The sequence below is a fragment of the Prionailurus viverrinus genome, chromosome A2 (genome assembly GCF_022837055.1).
Source record: "Prionailurus viverrinus isolate Anna chromosome A2, UM_Priviv_1.0, whole genome shotgun sequence".
In the NCBI taxonomy this organism is placed as follows: domain Eukaryota; kingdom Metazoa; phylum Chordata; class Mammalia; order Carnivora; family Felidae; genus Prionailurus; species Prionailurus viverrinus.
Genome location: NC_062562.1, coordinates 133,484,745 through 133,502,610, shown reverse-complemented (window position 1 = coordinate 133,502,610; position 17,866 = coordinate 133,484,745). Strand labels below are relative to the sequence as shown.

General features: G+C 34.3%; 1 protein-coding gene across 1 annotated transcript in view; it reads right to left on the bottom strand.

The window, feature by feature from the left end:
- FOXP2 (forkhead box P2) overlaps nucleotides 1–17,866 on the bottom strand; it is a 565,342-nt gene that overhangs the window by 147,542 nt on the left and 399,934 nt on the right. Inside the window, exon 5 of the mRNA XM_047845413.1 lies at nucleotides 5,298–5,387. Within this exon, the coding sequence (XP_047701369.1) occupies nucleotides 5,298–5,387 (90 nt within the window). The remainder of the gene's footprint in view (nucleotides 1–5,297; nucleotides 5,388–17,866) is intronic.

Here is a 17,866-nt window from a genome sequence, read left to right as displayed (position 1 = left end):
TATTCTTTTTAGTCTTCACAACAATCTTGCAAGATAGGTGTCCTTTGTCCCTTTTTTAGAGAGGAGGTAACAGCCTCCATGACATGGACTCCAAGGACTCTACCTACCCAAAATCTTCCTGATTAAGGACAAAGTAGGCTTCATACTCAAAACGTATGTTCTTTCTCCTACATGCTATGACTAGATGAGATACAAGTTTTCCATTGAAGCATACTTAACAATGATGGACTGGACATCCTAGACCCTCCTCCACAGGGTGTCAGCCTTGAGCAGCTGGCCACGGGTGGCAACATCATCATATTTTAAGGTTGTATTCTTTAACATTCTTGTAAAACTGCTTATTTCATGCTGGCTTTTAAGAAATGCTCTGTACTTTAATGGGAAAATGAGTACCACACAGGCATAGTCTGTCCTTGTGAATAGTTTTTAAGTTAAACTTTTTAAAATTTATGATTTATGAAATAAAAACAATGTATTTGACTTACTGCTTATCTTTTTGATACATAGAAAAAATAACAAAAAAACTTTAAAAATATCTTGTTTTCTACATCATAGTGCATTGCTCTACTCAAATCCATATTGCAAATTTTTTGATTTTGTTACTTTCAGTATTTGAAACAAGATGTTTTAGTTTCCTTCTAATTCTTCCATACTAGAAATCAGAAATTAGGTTGAAAAGGAAATATTCAACATTATTCTTTACCACTGCATGCATGAACATTTATAATTTCCTAAAACCTAAATTATTTATCAGTGTCTAATTCCATATCCTACAGTTATTATTTTCTTCTAGAATATATATTTCATTATTTATATTTCATACTTTATTCTTGGTTTATTCCGAGAATATGAAATTTTACAAATGCTGAGTAGTTTACTGCAGAATTTCTTGTTTTGTCTGCTGATGTTAATTTTAACATTTCAAGTTGAAGAAGTAAAAAAGGTAGAAATTTGCTAAATTGTATTATATCACAACATATTTTACTGTAGATTATTAAATAAAATACATAGGTAAAATCATTCTTTGTGTAGCTTTTGTTTCTTCTAAAGTCAATTTATAAAACTACTTCAAGGCATTAAAAAGAACAAAGTTTCTTCAGATATTGTACAAAATGATACTTGCACAATGGTTTCCACGCACACAGGATTTAGTACGTTGATTCCAAAACATTATTTTTGGCTATGGCATGTTAGTAAACAAGTGCTTTGTAACTGAAAACAAACAAACAAATAAAATCTTAACTCATAAACTAATACCCAACAAGATACAGCTATTCCTGAAAAATTAAGATGCCTATAACTTGATTAAAAAAATAAATCTTAAAGCACATATTGTAATATTTTGTCCATCAGTTAAGCCCAATGTCTCTATTTTAAAAAGATGAGTGGCTTCCTTAACTTATTTAACTGGTTTGTGACAGAGTCAGAATAAGACCCTTAAGTGTAATTCACTTTTGCTTTTTATTCTTCTGTTCTTGAACTATTTAATACAATTATTTAAAAAATATATATTTTAATTACCTATTGGAAAAGAGAACCTTATATTAGATATTAACCTACAATGAAGGAAGTGATTACAATACTATATACTAATATTCATCTAAGATAGCAAAGCAATGTCATTTACCTTAAATTTACGTCTCTGCTCTGCACAGCTGTTGAAGAACCACAAGTCTGTCTCATGGCTGTAAATGTAACAAGAACAATAATGCGACCAATTTTCATACCTAAACTAAATTAAGTAGATTTGTCATAGGCTAGAAAACTGATAATGTATTTTACAAAAAATTTAAAATTTACAGATTATGGAAGTGTGCATGTGTGCATATGCGAATGTGTGTGTGTGTGTGTGTGTGTGTGTGTGCGTGTGTGTGTTTAAAAACAGTAAAAGAAATTTACTCTTTTTAATCTGGAAATTAGTTTTATAAGATTGAAAGCATTACTTATTCTCTTTGGCTAACTTTTCTTTTTATGATCCACTATGGGTAAACCAAGCCTAGGAAGTTCTAGGAGTAGATATAAATAAATACCAGAAATCAAGACAAGAGGCTGTCTTTAGCCATTATAGTGTGTTTTCTGGGGTATACAGTAAGCATGTAAAGAAGAAACATCTGGTAATGCCTAGGTTAATATCAGCTCCCATTTACATCACAGTCTTTATATACTATTCATCAATATGTCATTAATCAATGTACCTACTGACTGGCCCTATTCAATTGGTGTTTTATGGAATGAATAGAAAATGTAAATATGTTTCAAATACATATATTCAGATATCTATACATGAGAGTGAAATTATTACTACAATCGGTACTCGAGCTTGTCAGATGTGATTTTTTTCTTTCCATTTTGTATTAGATAGGCTAATATCTAAGTCATCTGTAGCACAAAACCCTGAAAAAATGTAAATGAAAAAGTAACAGCAGATAAATACTAGTCTGTTGGAAATAGACTCTCTACCATGTCACACTTCAAATCTGGCTACTACTTTTCAACATTTCAAAGAAATCAGTTGAGTATAACAAGACCTAATATTGTTCTTGTGACTTGAGCCATCAAAACAGATTTTTTTAACTCTCTGTATTTTTTTTTCAAACCTTATAAAATAGTTCTCCATCAAAACTATATTTGAAAATGAAAAACACGTCCTTTCTTTTGGTCCTCTAAAAATGTGTTATGTATGATAAAGCACAAACCAACATGATCTATTATCAGCACCAAATACCTAGCCTTTATAAGTGCAGGTTTTGAAACACGTTCAATTATCTTTATTCATTTTAAGAGATAATCTACACCAATTCTATTCTGAAAGATTGGCTGAACTCTTTGTTAAGTAGAAAAAGAACTAGACTGAAAAAAAATCGTCAAAGTTTTAAAGTGTTAATTTCATATTTTATAGTTAAAATTTTTAACAAAAATATGCAACCCTTTCACATAAGTGGCTAATAGTGCAACTCACATTAAAAAGCATTTGCAGATGCAAGGATAAGCATCACCTAATATCCTCATTTGACAACATATGCAAACTAGGAAGATGCTGCTAGGTTTGTAACACAATCCCAGTATGTTTACAATGGCTAAACTTATCAAATTCTGTGAGATACTAAAACTTTAGGCTCACATTATATTAATCACAGTGTATAATTTGGTGAACAGGTAAGTCTTCATTCATTACTTCTAAATTCTCATTCATAAAAACCAACTTTTCATTCCTATGACATTTTGGCATTAGACCTGATTAAAATACAAAATAATAATAAAATGCTATAGTTTTATAATTTATACAAAGGAGATATATTAATATGCATCATAAAACACTAAATATAAGTGACACAAGAAAAGTCTGTGGTAATGGTTAGCACTTGAAATTGTTAAAAGAAATTTAAATTACTTTCAATCATCCTTTCGCAATAAAATAACAAAATTGAGGACTTGCGCCCGAAATTTTATTTATACAACATTTGGTACATGAGCAACAATTTCTTATTTTAGAGTCATTAATATTCCTACATTATACGTGTGTGCTTTTCAAGAAAAATTATGTATATTTTAGTTAAACAAAGTATCAAATCTTGCCTTCCAATACAACAAAAAAAGAAAGACAAACTAAAGCCCAACCGTTCTTTCCAAAGATACCCTGGTAACCAGCAATAAAGAAGCTTCTACTGGACTTAGCTTTGGGGAGGAAGGAACAACTACTTTGTCTTTTTTATCAAGGGGCATGTTAAAATAGAATTAGGACAATATGTAGTGCTTTTCCCAAAGTCGAAACAATAAACTCCTACCTTTGGCTTATGCTGCCAGCAACTAAACCTCCCTTGCTATGCCAACAACAGTGCAAAATTCCCATCTGAACCTACAGTGAGGAAAATATTTCATTTGCTATCTTATGTGACTTCTATGCAGATTTTTCTCTGTCATGTAAATGTATGGAGAGGCTCCCTTTGACTAAGAGAATTTGATGGAAATACTCCAATCACTGTCATTTACTTGGGGAGAGATGATGGTGAGGAAAGTGTGTCACCCTAAAATTACTGATTAGTTTAAACAAAAGAATGTGACATTTATTTTTTTTTAAAAAGTTAAAATGAATCTTAAAGTCAGGCTGATTCACTACAACTTTTGCAATCATGGCAGACATTTGAACTTTACACGGTTGGAACACAACCCCTCTCCACAAGTCCTCCTTCTTCCCACCCACCTCCCACAAAAGGGCTGGTTCCCAACAACATATATTCTGATCTCAAATTTGTTTAGGGACCAAAAATTTAATCCAGTTTTTAGGGAATAAGTAGTTTCTGGATTGTGTAGATAAGTAGCCTGTAATTCTCTGTCATTCAGAAGGCCATCATGTAAGATTTAATTACTAGCATCTGGGAATACACCTGAAAATGAAAATAGACAGCTAGGCCATTAAAAAAAAAACAACAAAAAAACCCAAGATTGTTTTGTTAAAATAAAGGAACAAGAAGGATGCTTACTTTTTTTTTTTTTTTAAACTAAGCTTACCTTATTAGGCTTACATATAACACAGGATTCAGGAAAAACCATTGCTTATCTTTCAACAGAGCTGATAAACATTTTGAAAGATGTTTTATGTAACTCCAGATTCTACCTTCCAAACATTAAAAAAAACACCCTAAAAATGCTTCTTCTCCCCAAACAATGGCCTATATACCCTGGGTAAGACTATATGAAACAGTGGTTATATTACATAAGAAAAAGTTACTTTAAAGGACATACATATACTATCAGTTGCACAGGACAAACATAGTGAATAAGGACAACAAACTCCAGAATGTGTTTTTATAACTGTAGCAACAGCAATAACTCCTTGGCAAACTCAAACAGTTTTTCTGGCAACCTTGGAGGTTTTCTGCATTTGTCACTTGGATACAACTGCGGAGGTTGTCTAAGACTGCTTTGTCTCTTTCCACACCATCTTACTATGGCTTTGCTTTTGGAGAAGAAATTTCACATTTTATTTTAACTTGTGAATAAAATTCTGTTAAAATCCCACAAGGGAGTTTTATACAAAACTTCTTATGCCTACGTATACCAAATGCGGTTTCTATACAATTTTTGCAGTAAGTGGCCTCGTACACTTTTGAAATCTATGGAAATAGAAAATATTTTTCTCTTTCCAAAAGGTAAAATGGGCTCTCTTTTTGAATTAAAATTATCAACACATGCAAATGTAATAATTTTCTTGAATGTATACAACTGGGTCTGCACATTTGTTATCATTACGAACATCTTTTAAAATAAGATCTCAAGGACAAGAATGCTTTACTAACCTGCAGTGGTCTCTGTTTATCACTGCTCTTAGGAGATTTCAATCCACTTGTTTGCTGCTGTAAGAGAAGTTGTCTAGCTGCTTGGAGAGCCTAAAAGTAAAAAAGGGAGCAATATCTAAATACTTTGTTGAATGGTAAATTGATTATCAATAATTGGCTATTCCTTGGTTAATAGTAAAAGGCTTCAATGTATGACAGCTCCTTTCCCACCCTCCCTTCTAGAGAGAATTATTAAATATCTTCTAATGTGAAACAAAAACTCCACATATAACACATACACAACTTTACTTAAAGTCATGGAGATACATGGAATCCTGCAGGAAATAAAGTTAATTTGTTTAAAGTGCTTAAAGAGGAAAAAATCATAAACTGCATCAATAACCTCATTTCCACAAGGAACTTGTCTTTGAGTGTTCAACTAAAATGCCCACTCCCTTTTAAATTATCATTCAATTTGCATTTTCATATTACAATTTTGAAGCAAAAGCAGTAGACTTCAAGTGTTACCGGAAGCTGTAATTAAATTTGACAAATCAACATCAGATTATCTTGAAAGTGAATTAATAAGGATTTTCACCAAAGATTAAAAACACTTTTTTTGTACTTACAATTCAAGGGGAAACCTCTCCTTTGACAAAATAAAGTGCAGTTTTAATGCCAAATAAAATTGAGTGGTTTTCATTTGCATTCTTAGCAAAATCAGAGAACAAAGAAATTACCACTCAACCAATCAGGTTTGTTTCTATGTGTGACAGAATACCAATCAAAATAGAAGATGTTTTCATTTATTTTTATGTTTTTTTTTCCCCATTCAGGAAAACAAAACTTAACATAAGAAATTAAGCATTTCATTTACAGGAGGAGGGGCAGTTTGGTGAGTATACTATATAAACTTATATAAAAACAAATGTCATGAAAAAATACATATTGAGATGCTTTTAGGGTAGCAGTATAAATTAAGGGGAAAAAAAAACTTGTTAAGAGCCTCTACTTTGCAAACTCATTTTTTCTCTCAACAACTGAGTTTAATGAACACTAATGATGAAATTTCTCAACACATAAAACTAAAATAAATCATTGCCCTACTCTGTTCTTCATTGTTTTAGAATACAAGGTAAATTTTTCATGATGGGAGAATATCTTAGATCAATATTCTACTATCATAATTGAGATTCTAAGCTGATAAAAAGTACAATTTTGATTGGAATCAATGATCTGGTTTTTAAGAGAGTTTCTAGTATCCATGACAACAGTTGCTTTGACAAGATGTGCATATGGCATTACACTGCCAGCTGGTGTGAACAATGTTTGAACTACTGCATTGAGATGCTGAGCAAACAGAAAAAGTTGCCACGTCTTAACCCTCGGGGAAGGCAGTCATCCCCTGATCAATTATGAAAAGACAGAGAGAGGGCTGCTACAGTCTGGCTCCAAGCAAGTTTTCTGAGAAGGCAGGCAGACATAGAAACCAAAGTAAACAAACTGAAGGCACTATAGCACCCTCCCCTAACAACGCTGATTTGTCTTCCCGGAGCAGGATCTGGCATAGTTTGTAAAGCACACTTTTTACATTTGGAGACACACTCACTCAGAGCAGCAATCTTTTGTTTTTTCAATTTTTCAAGTAATTACTACCTCGATGTTTCTAAGGATGGCACATTCCAGTGAACTCAGGCAATTTCATGTGAAGTGCAGTTTGACAAATAAAAGACCAAGTAAAAAAGTCCCCAAATACTTTATCACAAAACTTAGTTTAAAAGATTTCATTTAACATTCTAAATGATACAGCTTCACTTTTTAAATCACAATTTATAAAATAACTCCAAATGATATTGTGCAAGTGGAAATTACCATAGTGTGACTTAGGCTGTGCCTATGTGAAACTCTCAAGAAAAGAAAAAAAAAATCCATCAACTATTTTTGCCTTTGTTGCCACAGTCCACACAAATTTTGCCTCATCTTTTTCATATAACTGTTTTTTTCCCTTTTTGTGTACACACAGACTTATTGAGTTTATATTTAATTCTGTAGCCATTTATTATTCTTAAAGGATTCTGATGAACATAGTTGTGAATCTTGGAATCATGGACGGCTGGGACTAAAAGCAATCATAGAAATCATGTACGCTGATGCCCTCAGTTTAACAAATGAGAAAATGAGGCCTAGAGTAATCAAGTGTTTTGTTCAAGGTCTCCCGCTTCCAGGCCAAAGTGCATTCCAGTGTGCCATGTTGTCTCTCTCTGTTCCATCAAAGAAACCATTAGATGGCAATGAGTAAAGCTGGAGTAAAGGAGCACATATGGCGCCATAATGAGTGATTTTTACCTATAAAGAGAGCATATTCATTTATCCAAACCTAAAAGAAAAACTACAATATAATCTTTTTACATTTGAATTCGTAAATGTTTGAATGGAACAACTACCACGGAACACAGATTGTTTTTATCGCTGAGTGTTCCTGCCATCCTTGACTTGGATATCCTCGACCAATACCTGATGGAACTCTAAACTCTTGGAACCCTCTGATCATTTGACCAGTTATTACAAATAAACTGAACAATTCTAGAGCTGGACATAAGTCTTACACATTGTTTAGCTTAGCTTTCACAATTTCCAGACAAGTGACTGAAGCACCAACATGACAATAACTTGATTAAAGTCACAAAGCAGTAGCATCGTTTGGTCAAAAGTTCAGGCTTGAACTTCTAAGCTGTCTTCCAAGCTTAGGGCCCTATTCATGTCACCATCCTGCATGATACTCATTCAGCTCAACCCACACAAGAAACCCAATGGAATAGGCAACACCCAGTGGCTATAGAAAGACACTAGAAAATTAGATTTATTGAAATTGCAGCACATGAAAATTCCCTGGACAAAAGCATATGTGTACATGTGCATGTTTTTACAGGAGTAATAGTAATAGTAGAATACCACAGACAGCTGGCTAAACTTTTAAAGTACCTTGGTTTCCATGCACATTGAGAGTTATCTTTAAAATAGTCCAGGATCAGGGGTGCCTGGGTGGCTGAGTTGGTTAAGCGTCTGACTTTGCCTTAGGTCATGATCTCATGGCTCATGGGTTCAAGCCCCGCGTCAGCTCTGCGCTGACAAAGACTGCCTGGAGTCTGCTTCCAATTCTGTGTCTCCCTCTCTCTCTGCCCCTCCCCTACTTGTGCTCTGTCTGTCTCTCTCTCTCTCAAAAATAAATGTTAAAAAAAGTTTTCTTTTTAATAGTCCAGGATCATCTTTCAGTACAAATTCTTATGAAAAAGAGCCCCTCTCCCCTCCTCTCTAAAATAAAAAAGATAAATTAATTAAAAAAAAAAACATTTGCCTATTCCAACATTCTTTTAGTAGCAGTAGAGACTGCCGTAGCAAACATAAAAGTCAGGAGAACAAAAAATAACTCTAAGATATCAGGAATGATTTAAAACTTATCCTAAGCAGGCATCTCTGGCAGTTTGCATTCTAACTGCAGGCATCACATGACATTTTTATTCCTAGCATTCTGGATATCATTTTAGGACTGAATTTTAATAAACAATTGCTCACAGATATTTAGTTCATCTTAGTAATTTATTTTGTAGCTACCCAAAAGATGAAAGATTATGAGATAAAATACTTTCATCAATATAAGGTGTTAGGTGTCAAATTACATAAAATATTAATTTGAAAATCACTTGTCCACTTCAATTGGTAAATAGAAAAGATAAATTCCAGGGCCATTCATTAAGTTCTATGAGCTATTTAGGATTTATATGATCACCCTCTACTCTGCAAAAAAAAAAAAAAAAAAAAATTAGAGCAAAGACAAGAGATGTTTACAGAATTTCCTTTAATAATGACTGAGTGTGATTCTAGTGAACAATAAGAAAGAGGTTTCTAAGACAGCCAAACCATATCTAGTTTCCAAAAACACATTTGTTTTTAATTAATAGTGCACTTTACTTAATGAAGTTATCTAATTTTAGTAAAGTGAAAGAAAATTAAGATAGGACATTTTAAAAATTGGAATCAGATTAAATTAAAATATTTTGAAAAATGAATAAAAATTTTTACAACAGATTAAAGATATATTTTTGTTAGGCTGCAGAGGTGTGGGAATGCACAAGTTTTTCAGAATTCAGTGCATCTGACTCCACAACATGTATTACATTGTATGTTAACTAAATGGAATTTAAATAAAAACTTTTAAAAAAATACTTACTGAAAACAGCATTCCTAATAGTTACTGTTTAATTTCAAATAAACTAAAATTCTGTAAGAAAAACAGAAGTTCAAGTTATCACCCCTCCACAACAGTAGTAATTTTATGCTACCTATGAATCTCATATATGGACAGTGACTTTAATGAGTAGGTCGTTATGAGAATTAAAAGTAAAAAAGCTTTATAACCTGTCAGATCAATATCTTGAAAAACCCTGAAAACGTTCACCAGGAGTAAAATTGTTTGAGAATAGCTCAGAAACACCCAGTGAAACCAAAAATGTTGAGCATTCTAAGGTTAATAAATAACTTATTTTTTTTCAAAGTAAATATATGTATATTTTGGGAGAAAACAGACATCACTCATATCTCTCCCTATAAAAATAGGAATGCTTAACCTATCAGCCTGTTGCATTTGAGACATTAAAATGAAAAATGGCATCTACACCCATTAATATCTTCAATGTATAAACAGCACAGCATGACACATTCTTGAGAGCTGAAGGCTACAAAATCTCTCTGAAACATAAATAACAAAGCACTCAGAAGCATATTTGATGTTGATATTCATCTCTGGGAAAAACACTGCTGCCTAGGCTTCTTATGAAAATAGATGCAGCCCAAATGGATCTCCTGTAATTGGTTTCAGATAGCGAGGTCAGAAGAAATATGATACAAGAAACGATTATGTGGAACAGGCAAAACAAGAATGTTTACACAGGCACTCCCTAGTTATACTGACAAGGGGTGTATACTTTGCAGATAACCAGAACCAAAAAAAAAAAAAAATGCCAGCAGGACATTCAAAATTTTGCTCCTCATACTCACATGCTTTAACCTTTAACATATGACGTCTTTAACATGTTACTTTGAAAACTGAACGTGAAATAAGTTTTCAAACAGAATTTCATTGTCTAATTATTTTCACAAGTGTGGTTGATAAAAAGCATATTCGGAGCTTCCACAAAGGATGTGAATTCCTATTCTGTTTGGCCTTTCCTCGCATTATGTTCTCACTAAAGGGAATATACTGATAAATGTAATCTGAAGTCTTGTAATGCTATTTAATAGAAGAAAATTAATCATCTAATTGTCATATCCTATTTTCAAACAGCAATCTATCAGAGTGAAATTATGCATCTGTAGCTATTGACCTCTCATTTTATCATGGATGATACATAATTAGACTAAGTTTGTTGGGAAAAAAGAGCTAATTACCAAAAAATATTTTTAAAATAATTGTTATTTTTATTTTACAGTATACTTCACATAAAGTTAAAAAATAAATGTGTAGGTATATGGTGTTCATAGTGTGGACTACTATGGAAGTTAAAGTGAGAAGCTAAGATCATTTATTTCATGGTAGTATAATAAGAGTGAATTATTAATAATAAAGCATCCTGTTTACTAATCTAACGTCAGGCTGTCTGGGCTCGGTATTCATGATGTAGATCCAAAGGAAAGAAAATTGAGGCATGGGATGTGTGATGGCCTAGATTCTCAAGTCACCCTCACATGACTTCTAAGGAAGTCCTCAAGGTTCAGATCCAAACCCAATATTCAGTATCTTCCAATATGGCTCCAAACTCCCAGATAAGCTCAGAAACCTTTCCATAAAATAAGCCTATGAATTCATGGCAAGTTATGGCTAAGACAGGCTTTTGTTGTTGCTGTTTTTTCAGGTCTAGCATCATATACTCAGTTCAATGGGATGAACAGGTTCTCTTCCTTAGAGCTGGCATTCCAGAGGCTACAGTAAATGATACTAAGTAGCCTGTTATTCAGATTTCTATTTTATTTATTATTTAGTTGCTAATGATAATGAATTGCTAATGGAACACGTAAAGAACATTAATATAATCTACAGCAATGTTAAATAAAATTCCTGTTCACATATTAAGGAATTCCATCCAACTGCAAAACTCCCAAGTATGAAAGGTAAAGATGAATTGGAACTAATTTTATTAAAATTGTTAAAATTAATATTTTTACAGTATCTCTTTATTATGGTACATGTTCCAGGAACTGCAATGGTTTATGCACATTCAGTTATTTCTCTTCTACTATGAAATATTTTATTATTTTTTCAAACATTCTTCGGATTTACTTTTTATTTCTCACATACTTACAACACTTTGGTTGCTTTAATTTTTCTTAATGTTTATTTATTTTTGAGAGAGACACAGCGCAAGTGGGGGAGGGGCAGAGAGAGGGGGAGACACAGAGTCCAAAGCAGGCTCTAGGCTCTGAGCTGTCAGCACAGAGCCTGACACGGGGCTAGAACTTGTGAATCGTAAGATCATGACCTGAGCTGAAATGAAGTCGGATGCTTAACTAACTGAGCCACCCAGGTGCCCCTGTTTTGTTTTGTTTTTTCTCAATATGAGGCCCATACCATCTTTAGTTTGGACATGGACTCAAGACTTATTACTGCCACATTTTTATAATTTCAACTTGCATACTAGATATTAACTGAAAATACACGCTACTAAATTATAGTATATCTGAAAATAAACTATTATTTGAATCCTGTATTCTAGACTTCCTCTGTAATTTCATAATAAAACTACAAAAGAGGTAGAATTTGGGAAAATATTTGTAAGAATAAAATCCATCAAAAATTACTTGTCATTATAAATTTTTTTTGCAAGTATGCTCCATGTATCAAGCAAAGCACTAAGCACTGCACACTTCTGGAGGTGGGGGGTGGGTGATGTGACATTGTTTTTACTTTCAAAGAGCTTCGTGTCTAACAAGAAGCATTTGGTTTCAAGTCAAAAGGTCATCAAAAATGTTTTTAAAACAATGCAGGGGTTCATATGTTGAAGAGATCATCTTCAGTTGGGGAGCTCAGATACCTTTTTATGGGGATACAAAATTGGGGTGAACTTTTGTGAAAAATAGTTCATCTTGCAAGGATGACAGAACATGGCCACACCAAGTAGAGGCAAAGAATATGTGGGATCACACACAGTGAAAAGAAGATAAGTAATCTTGGATAAAGTACGTTCTTAGTTTAGCAACTAGCTCAACATCATGGGAAGGTTGGTTGGAGCTAATTAATGAATGTAACTAAACAATCAGTGGCTAAAATAATCTTGATATTATTTAGCAGGTAATGGCAAATGTTGCTGAATTGCAAATGATGAGCCCAGAACAATATTGAGGTCATGTTGCAAAGGGCAGATGAGAAGTGAGGAGATGAGAAGTGGAGGCAAGATAAAGACATGAGGGAGAAAGACCAGTTAAAGAGGTATGTGTGACTTTCCAAATACAAGATAATAAGAACTAATTTAATTAAACATGAGAATCACAAGAAGTACTGTCAAAGTAAAATTGCAGGACTTAGTAACTGGGCATGGAGTAAAGGCTTCTGGGAAGGAGTAAACGATGACTTCAAAATTTTAAGTCCAGGGTAACTGGGAGAATAGCTATTCCACTCTTGGAAAGGGGGAAATCAGATTACAAAACACAGGCTTTGGAGAGATTATGCTGTTTACCTGATGGCAGAATAATCAGAAGATTTTAGGATATATCAATACAGAGCTCTAGGTTCAGAGTGACCAGGCTGAAAACAGATTCCCCAAAGCAAGAGATTAGATAGCATTTAGAATAAAGGGAGAAAATTAGATTGCTAGTAAACAGTAAAGAGGGGGGAAGCCCAATCTTAAGGAATATTTGCATTTTGTTTATAGATGAGATAGTGAAAAAGAAAGACAATGAGTGTTGAGGAGTGCACAGTAGAAGTCAAAAAGACTTCTGGAAAATGCTGAACATAGAATAACCATATGACTCACTAATTCCACTGCTATATATATTCCCAAGAAAAATGAAGACGTATGTCCGCACAAATAGTTGAACATGGATTTTCACAGCAGTGTTACTGCTAATAACCAAAAGGTAGAAACAACCCAAATGTCCATCAACTGATGAATGGATAAACAAAATGTGGTCTATCCATATAATGGAATATTACTCAGCCATAATAGGGAATGAAGTATTGATATATTCTATAATGTGGGTGAACACTGAAAATAGGCTAAATGAAAGAACACAGCCACAAAGGCCACATCTTATATGATACATTTATATGAAATGTTCAGAATAGGCAAAACTGTAGAGACAATGTTGATTTGTGGTTGCCAGGGGCTGGAAGGAGGGGATAATACACAGTGACTGCTAATGAGTATGGGGTTTCTTTTTAGGAGCGGGGAGAAAATATTCTGGAATTAGACAGTGGTGATGGTTGCACAAACTTATGAATATACTAATATCTACTGAAATGTATCATTAAAAAGGATAAATTTTATGGTATGTAAATTACATCCCATTAAAAATGTTATATAGTTAAATAAAAGATTTGTGATGTTAATTATATCACAGCAAAGCTGGGAAAAATAGAGAATAGGGGGAAAAAAGGAACTGTAGAGGGAGAAGATGAATGGGTGCTCATATGCCAAAAACTCAAACAGGCTAAGGATTAATGAAAGTTCTTGTTGATTTGATAATTAGCATGGGACCTATCAGAGAGCAGTTCCCATTGAGCATTGAAGTAGAAATTAGACTGCAGAGAATTATAGGGGAAAACCATGGCTACAAGTGCAAACAATTCTTTTGATAGTTCTGCAAGGACCAAAATAAAAAAGAACTATAGTTTGAGAGGTTGTGTGTGTTTGTTGTTTGTCTTAAAGACAGTTTGCTAATAAGCTAACGGGAAGAAACAGACGCTGTAGTAAGGAGAAAGGAGGAAGTCACTGGAAGGGATGTGAAGAGGCCTAAATCAAGGAGCGGGAGCAGGTGACAGCCACGTGGGGAGAAGAAATACATCATCCTCAGAGACAATTTGAAGACAAGGGAGGACAGGTGACTTTGCCAGGCAGAGGTAGGAAGAGGAAAGAGTTCACACTGAATAGTCTCAATTAATTCAGACAATAAGGAATTGACTGAGAATGAGAGAAAGATTGGAACTGCTGAGGAAACAAAACTGAGAAAGCTTTACTCTCATTGTTCTGAGAAATACAGCTAGTAGAGTAAAAACTGGCATTTAAAATGTTAGAGTATGAAATGTACTTCCGCAGACACTGATGACATACAGATATATGGAGGTCTTCTGAAATGTTGCCTCCATAACTAAATAAAGAACTACTTACTTTCCCACTGCTCTAATTTGGGATCATCACTACTCAGAGTCTTTTTATACTTTTAACCTGGCCAAGGGGCCTGGCATCTCCAATTATATCAGGTATAAGCGAAAGAGTCACTTACAATATATGCTATGTTATTGTGCATTCTGAGGACTGGTTGTCTTTAGTTTTGAAAAGACAGCAAAATAAAATATGTCTGTGACACTGCTACTATTGGCATAGCTGACTTTTCAAAAGCTCCTCTTTGTAACTAGAAGAGAAAATATGATGTAATGGTATCGACTAGATTTCAGAAGACATTCTTTCGCCTTTTATTAGTTGATGAACTTGGACTACTTGATCACAGTGAGCACTAATTTTCTTGTCTATTAAGTGCTATTAATATTTACCTGATTTGTGAAATCAGAGAAGAAAATGTATTTGGAAGTATTTTAAAAGCTAAAGTATAAAGTAATATTATTTCAAGTGAAACTTTTGAACTTATATAATTCCTACAGTGGATATCAGTTCTTCAATGTGTAAGCACGTAGGTTAGGTTCCATGCAGTGGAGACTGACGACTGATTTTTAGCTTTATAAAGACTGCTAAACAGGTATGTGCATTTAAACTATCCAGGCCTGGCATATGGTAATTCCTGAAAATTTACCTCAATATTTATTGACTTCTCTGCAATCTACTCAGTAGAAAAATGTCCCATCGGGTAGGAAAAATATCTGAACAGCTTCGTGTCCTATCATATTTTGCAAAGTTGTATTTTAATCTCTGCTGAGTCTGAAATGGTTTATAACTTTACAAATATACTGGTGAGCTACACCCCTGTCTTCTCGCAGACCCACATCACCACCGCTATGGGATCACCTGCCCTCAGGGATCTTTTAATATGGTAGAGGAAAGATGAAAAATATATTCAATATAACCACCCCGCAATGCACAAATGTGCTGCATGCCATTAAGAGGTACAGAAAGTGGCTGTGGGGATTCAGCAAAGACAAAAAGGAAGAAAAAAAGGAGAATTAATGCTCGGTAAGTGCTCATTATATGCCAGCTATCATTCTAAATCCTCGCACATGCTATCTCATTTCATCCTGGAGACACCCTCCTTTATTATAGAAGTGTAAACTGAAGCTCAGAGTAGGTAGGTTATATGTTCAAGCTGTTTCACATATCCTTGAAGTGGCGTAAGAGATCTGAACAACTATCTGGCTGACTTTGAAGCTAATGCCCTTTCCACAAGGAGTGGTAAGGAAGAGTAGATCATTAAAGAGACTTTTATTTGATAAAAAAAAAAAAAGGCAAAAACTGGGCATAAAGAGAACAAAATACATTCTGAGTCATTAACAACGTCGCTAGCTGTGTCAACTAGAACCAGCGTAAAGAATTCTAAGATCCTATTCATGTTTTCTTTTTCCTTACTTATCATGAGAACTAGACAAACAAGCTTATATACTAAAGGCAATCCACTATCCTAAAAAGACAGCATCTTTGAAGTTATTAGACACTTATTTTATGATGGTGGTTACAAACAAAAACCCAATATTAAAGATGAAAATATTTTGATATTCATCTTTTGTCACAACCAGGCACAAAACAATAGCATCTGCTAATAGGCATTAAATAATATGTACCATGTTCTGATAGATTTAGAAGTAGGGTTGTCAGATAAAATAGAGGGTGCCCAGTTTAATTTGAAACTATTTGTATTTTTACTTGCTATATTTGGCAATCCCAGTCACAAAAGTATTTCAGAATATGTTGCCAAGATACAGGGATTTATTTATATTGAGTTTTTCATTTAAAGGTGAATTCTATTTATTTCATCAGTGGAAATCTTTCTTTAGTCCTAATGAATAACGACGTCATCTATAGCCATATTCTACAGGTGAGTCAGGGGAGTGACTTGGGGGCTTGGGCTGCTTTCCTGTGGGAAGGAAAGCTTGTGGCTACAAAGGCATAGCATAAGGGTGGGGTGGACCACTCCAAAGGAAAAGTAAGTGCACTAGTTTTTGGAAAAGCCAGACCAAAAAAAGCAGAGGTAAAGTTTGTTAGAGTTCATATTCTAGCTTCCTGCAATTGACACAGAGATGAGAAAAATGCAAAACTCTTGGCTCTCTATTCACCCTCCCCTCAGCAAGGATGAGGATTGGTAGCCAGGAACCCTGAGGCAAAGATTATGACCCTGCGTGGCACCAAGGGGAGGCAATGCTACAGGAGATCTAAAGGAAAGAGCCTTGAGGCGGAGAGCCTCTGCCTACTTAACCCAGAAGCTAACTAAGCCAGTCCCAGAGGAGGAAGAGATAGTGAGCACAAAACCATTTAGGAAGGGAGAGGCCTTGATTAGTTCAAGTGCAGGCACTGGGTTGAGAACCTCTAAAGGAAAGCCCTTCAAGCTAAAATCAGAGTGTTCTTAGAAACAAAATGACAGAGTTGCGAAAGAGGTCTCAGAAATTCCAAGTTCTAATCCCAGTAACATTCCAAGTTTCCCTCCAGTGATGAAACCTGAATAAATTCCTTCTCCCCAAGCACTTTACAATTTACTAGTCCTATAGGGCAATCTAAAGAGCAAGACCTAAAATTCAGAAGAGAAGAAATGCCAGTCATCGACAACTAATTGGTGATTAAGCACTGCAAGCATTAAAAAAATAGTGACTGAATGAATAAAAGTAGGAATACATTTCTACCAAGTCACAGTGAGCATTTTGTGTTTTTAGGCTATGTTGTTTCACAGTGTAAATTATGAAGCACATATATGCCTGTGTAATTCAGTTTGAAACAAATTCCCTAAGATTAGATTTTAGAGATCTTGGACAAACTCCCCTAAAAGAAGAACACAGGGTATTTCCATTTTGTGTTCCAGCAATCACAGAATTTAGGTTACATTATCTTTAGCATATACAGTGGCAAATTGTAGCAGTTAACCATATAAGGTCCATACAGGTATTCTTTTGAATACAATGCAAACTGATGGTGGTAAAAAGCATCACCTTAGTATATCAATAAGCACGTTTTTATGTAATTTTTATGGAGTCTTCTGTGCTTTTGCCCTAAAAATCTTTAAGTGCTGAGTTTTTAAAATTTAATTCTATCAAGAATGTTAAAATATTTTTCTGATTTAAAAATCATTTCTGGGGTGCCTGCGTGGCTCAGTTGGTTAAGCATCCGAGTGCGGCTCAGGTTCGGCTCACAGTTTGTGGGTTCGAGCCCTGCATCAGGCTCTGTGCT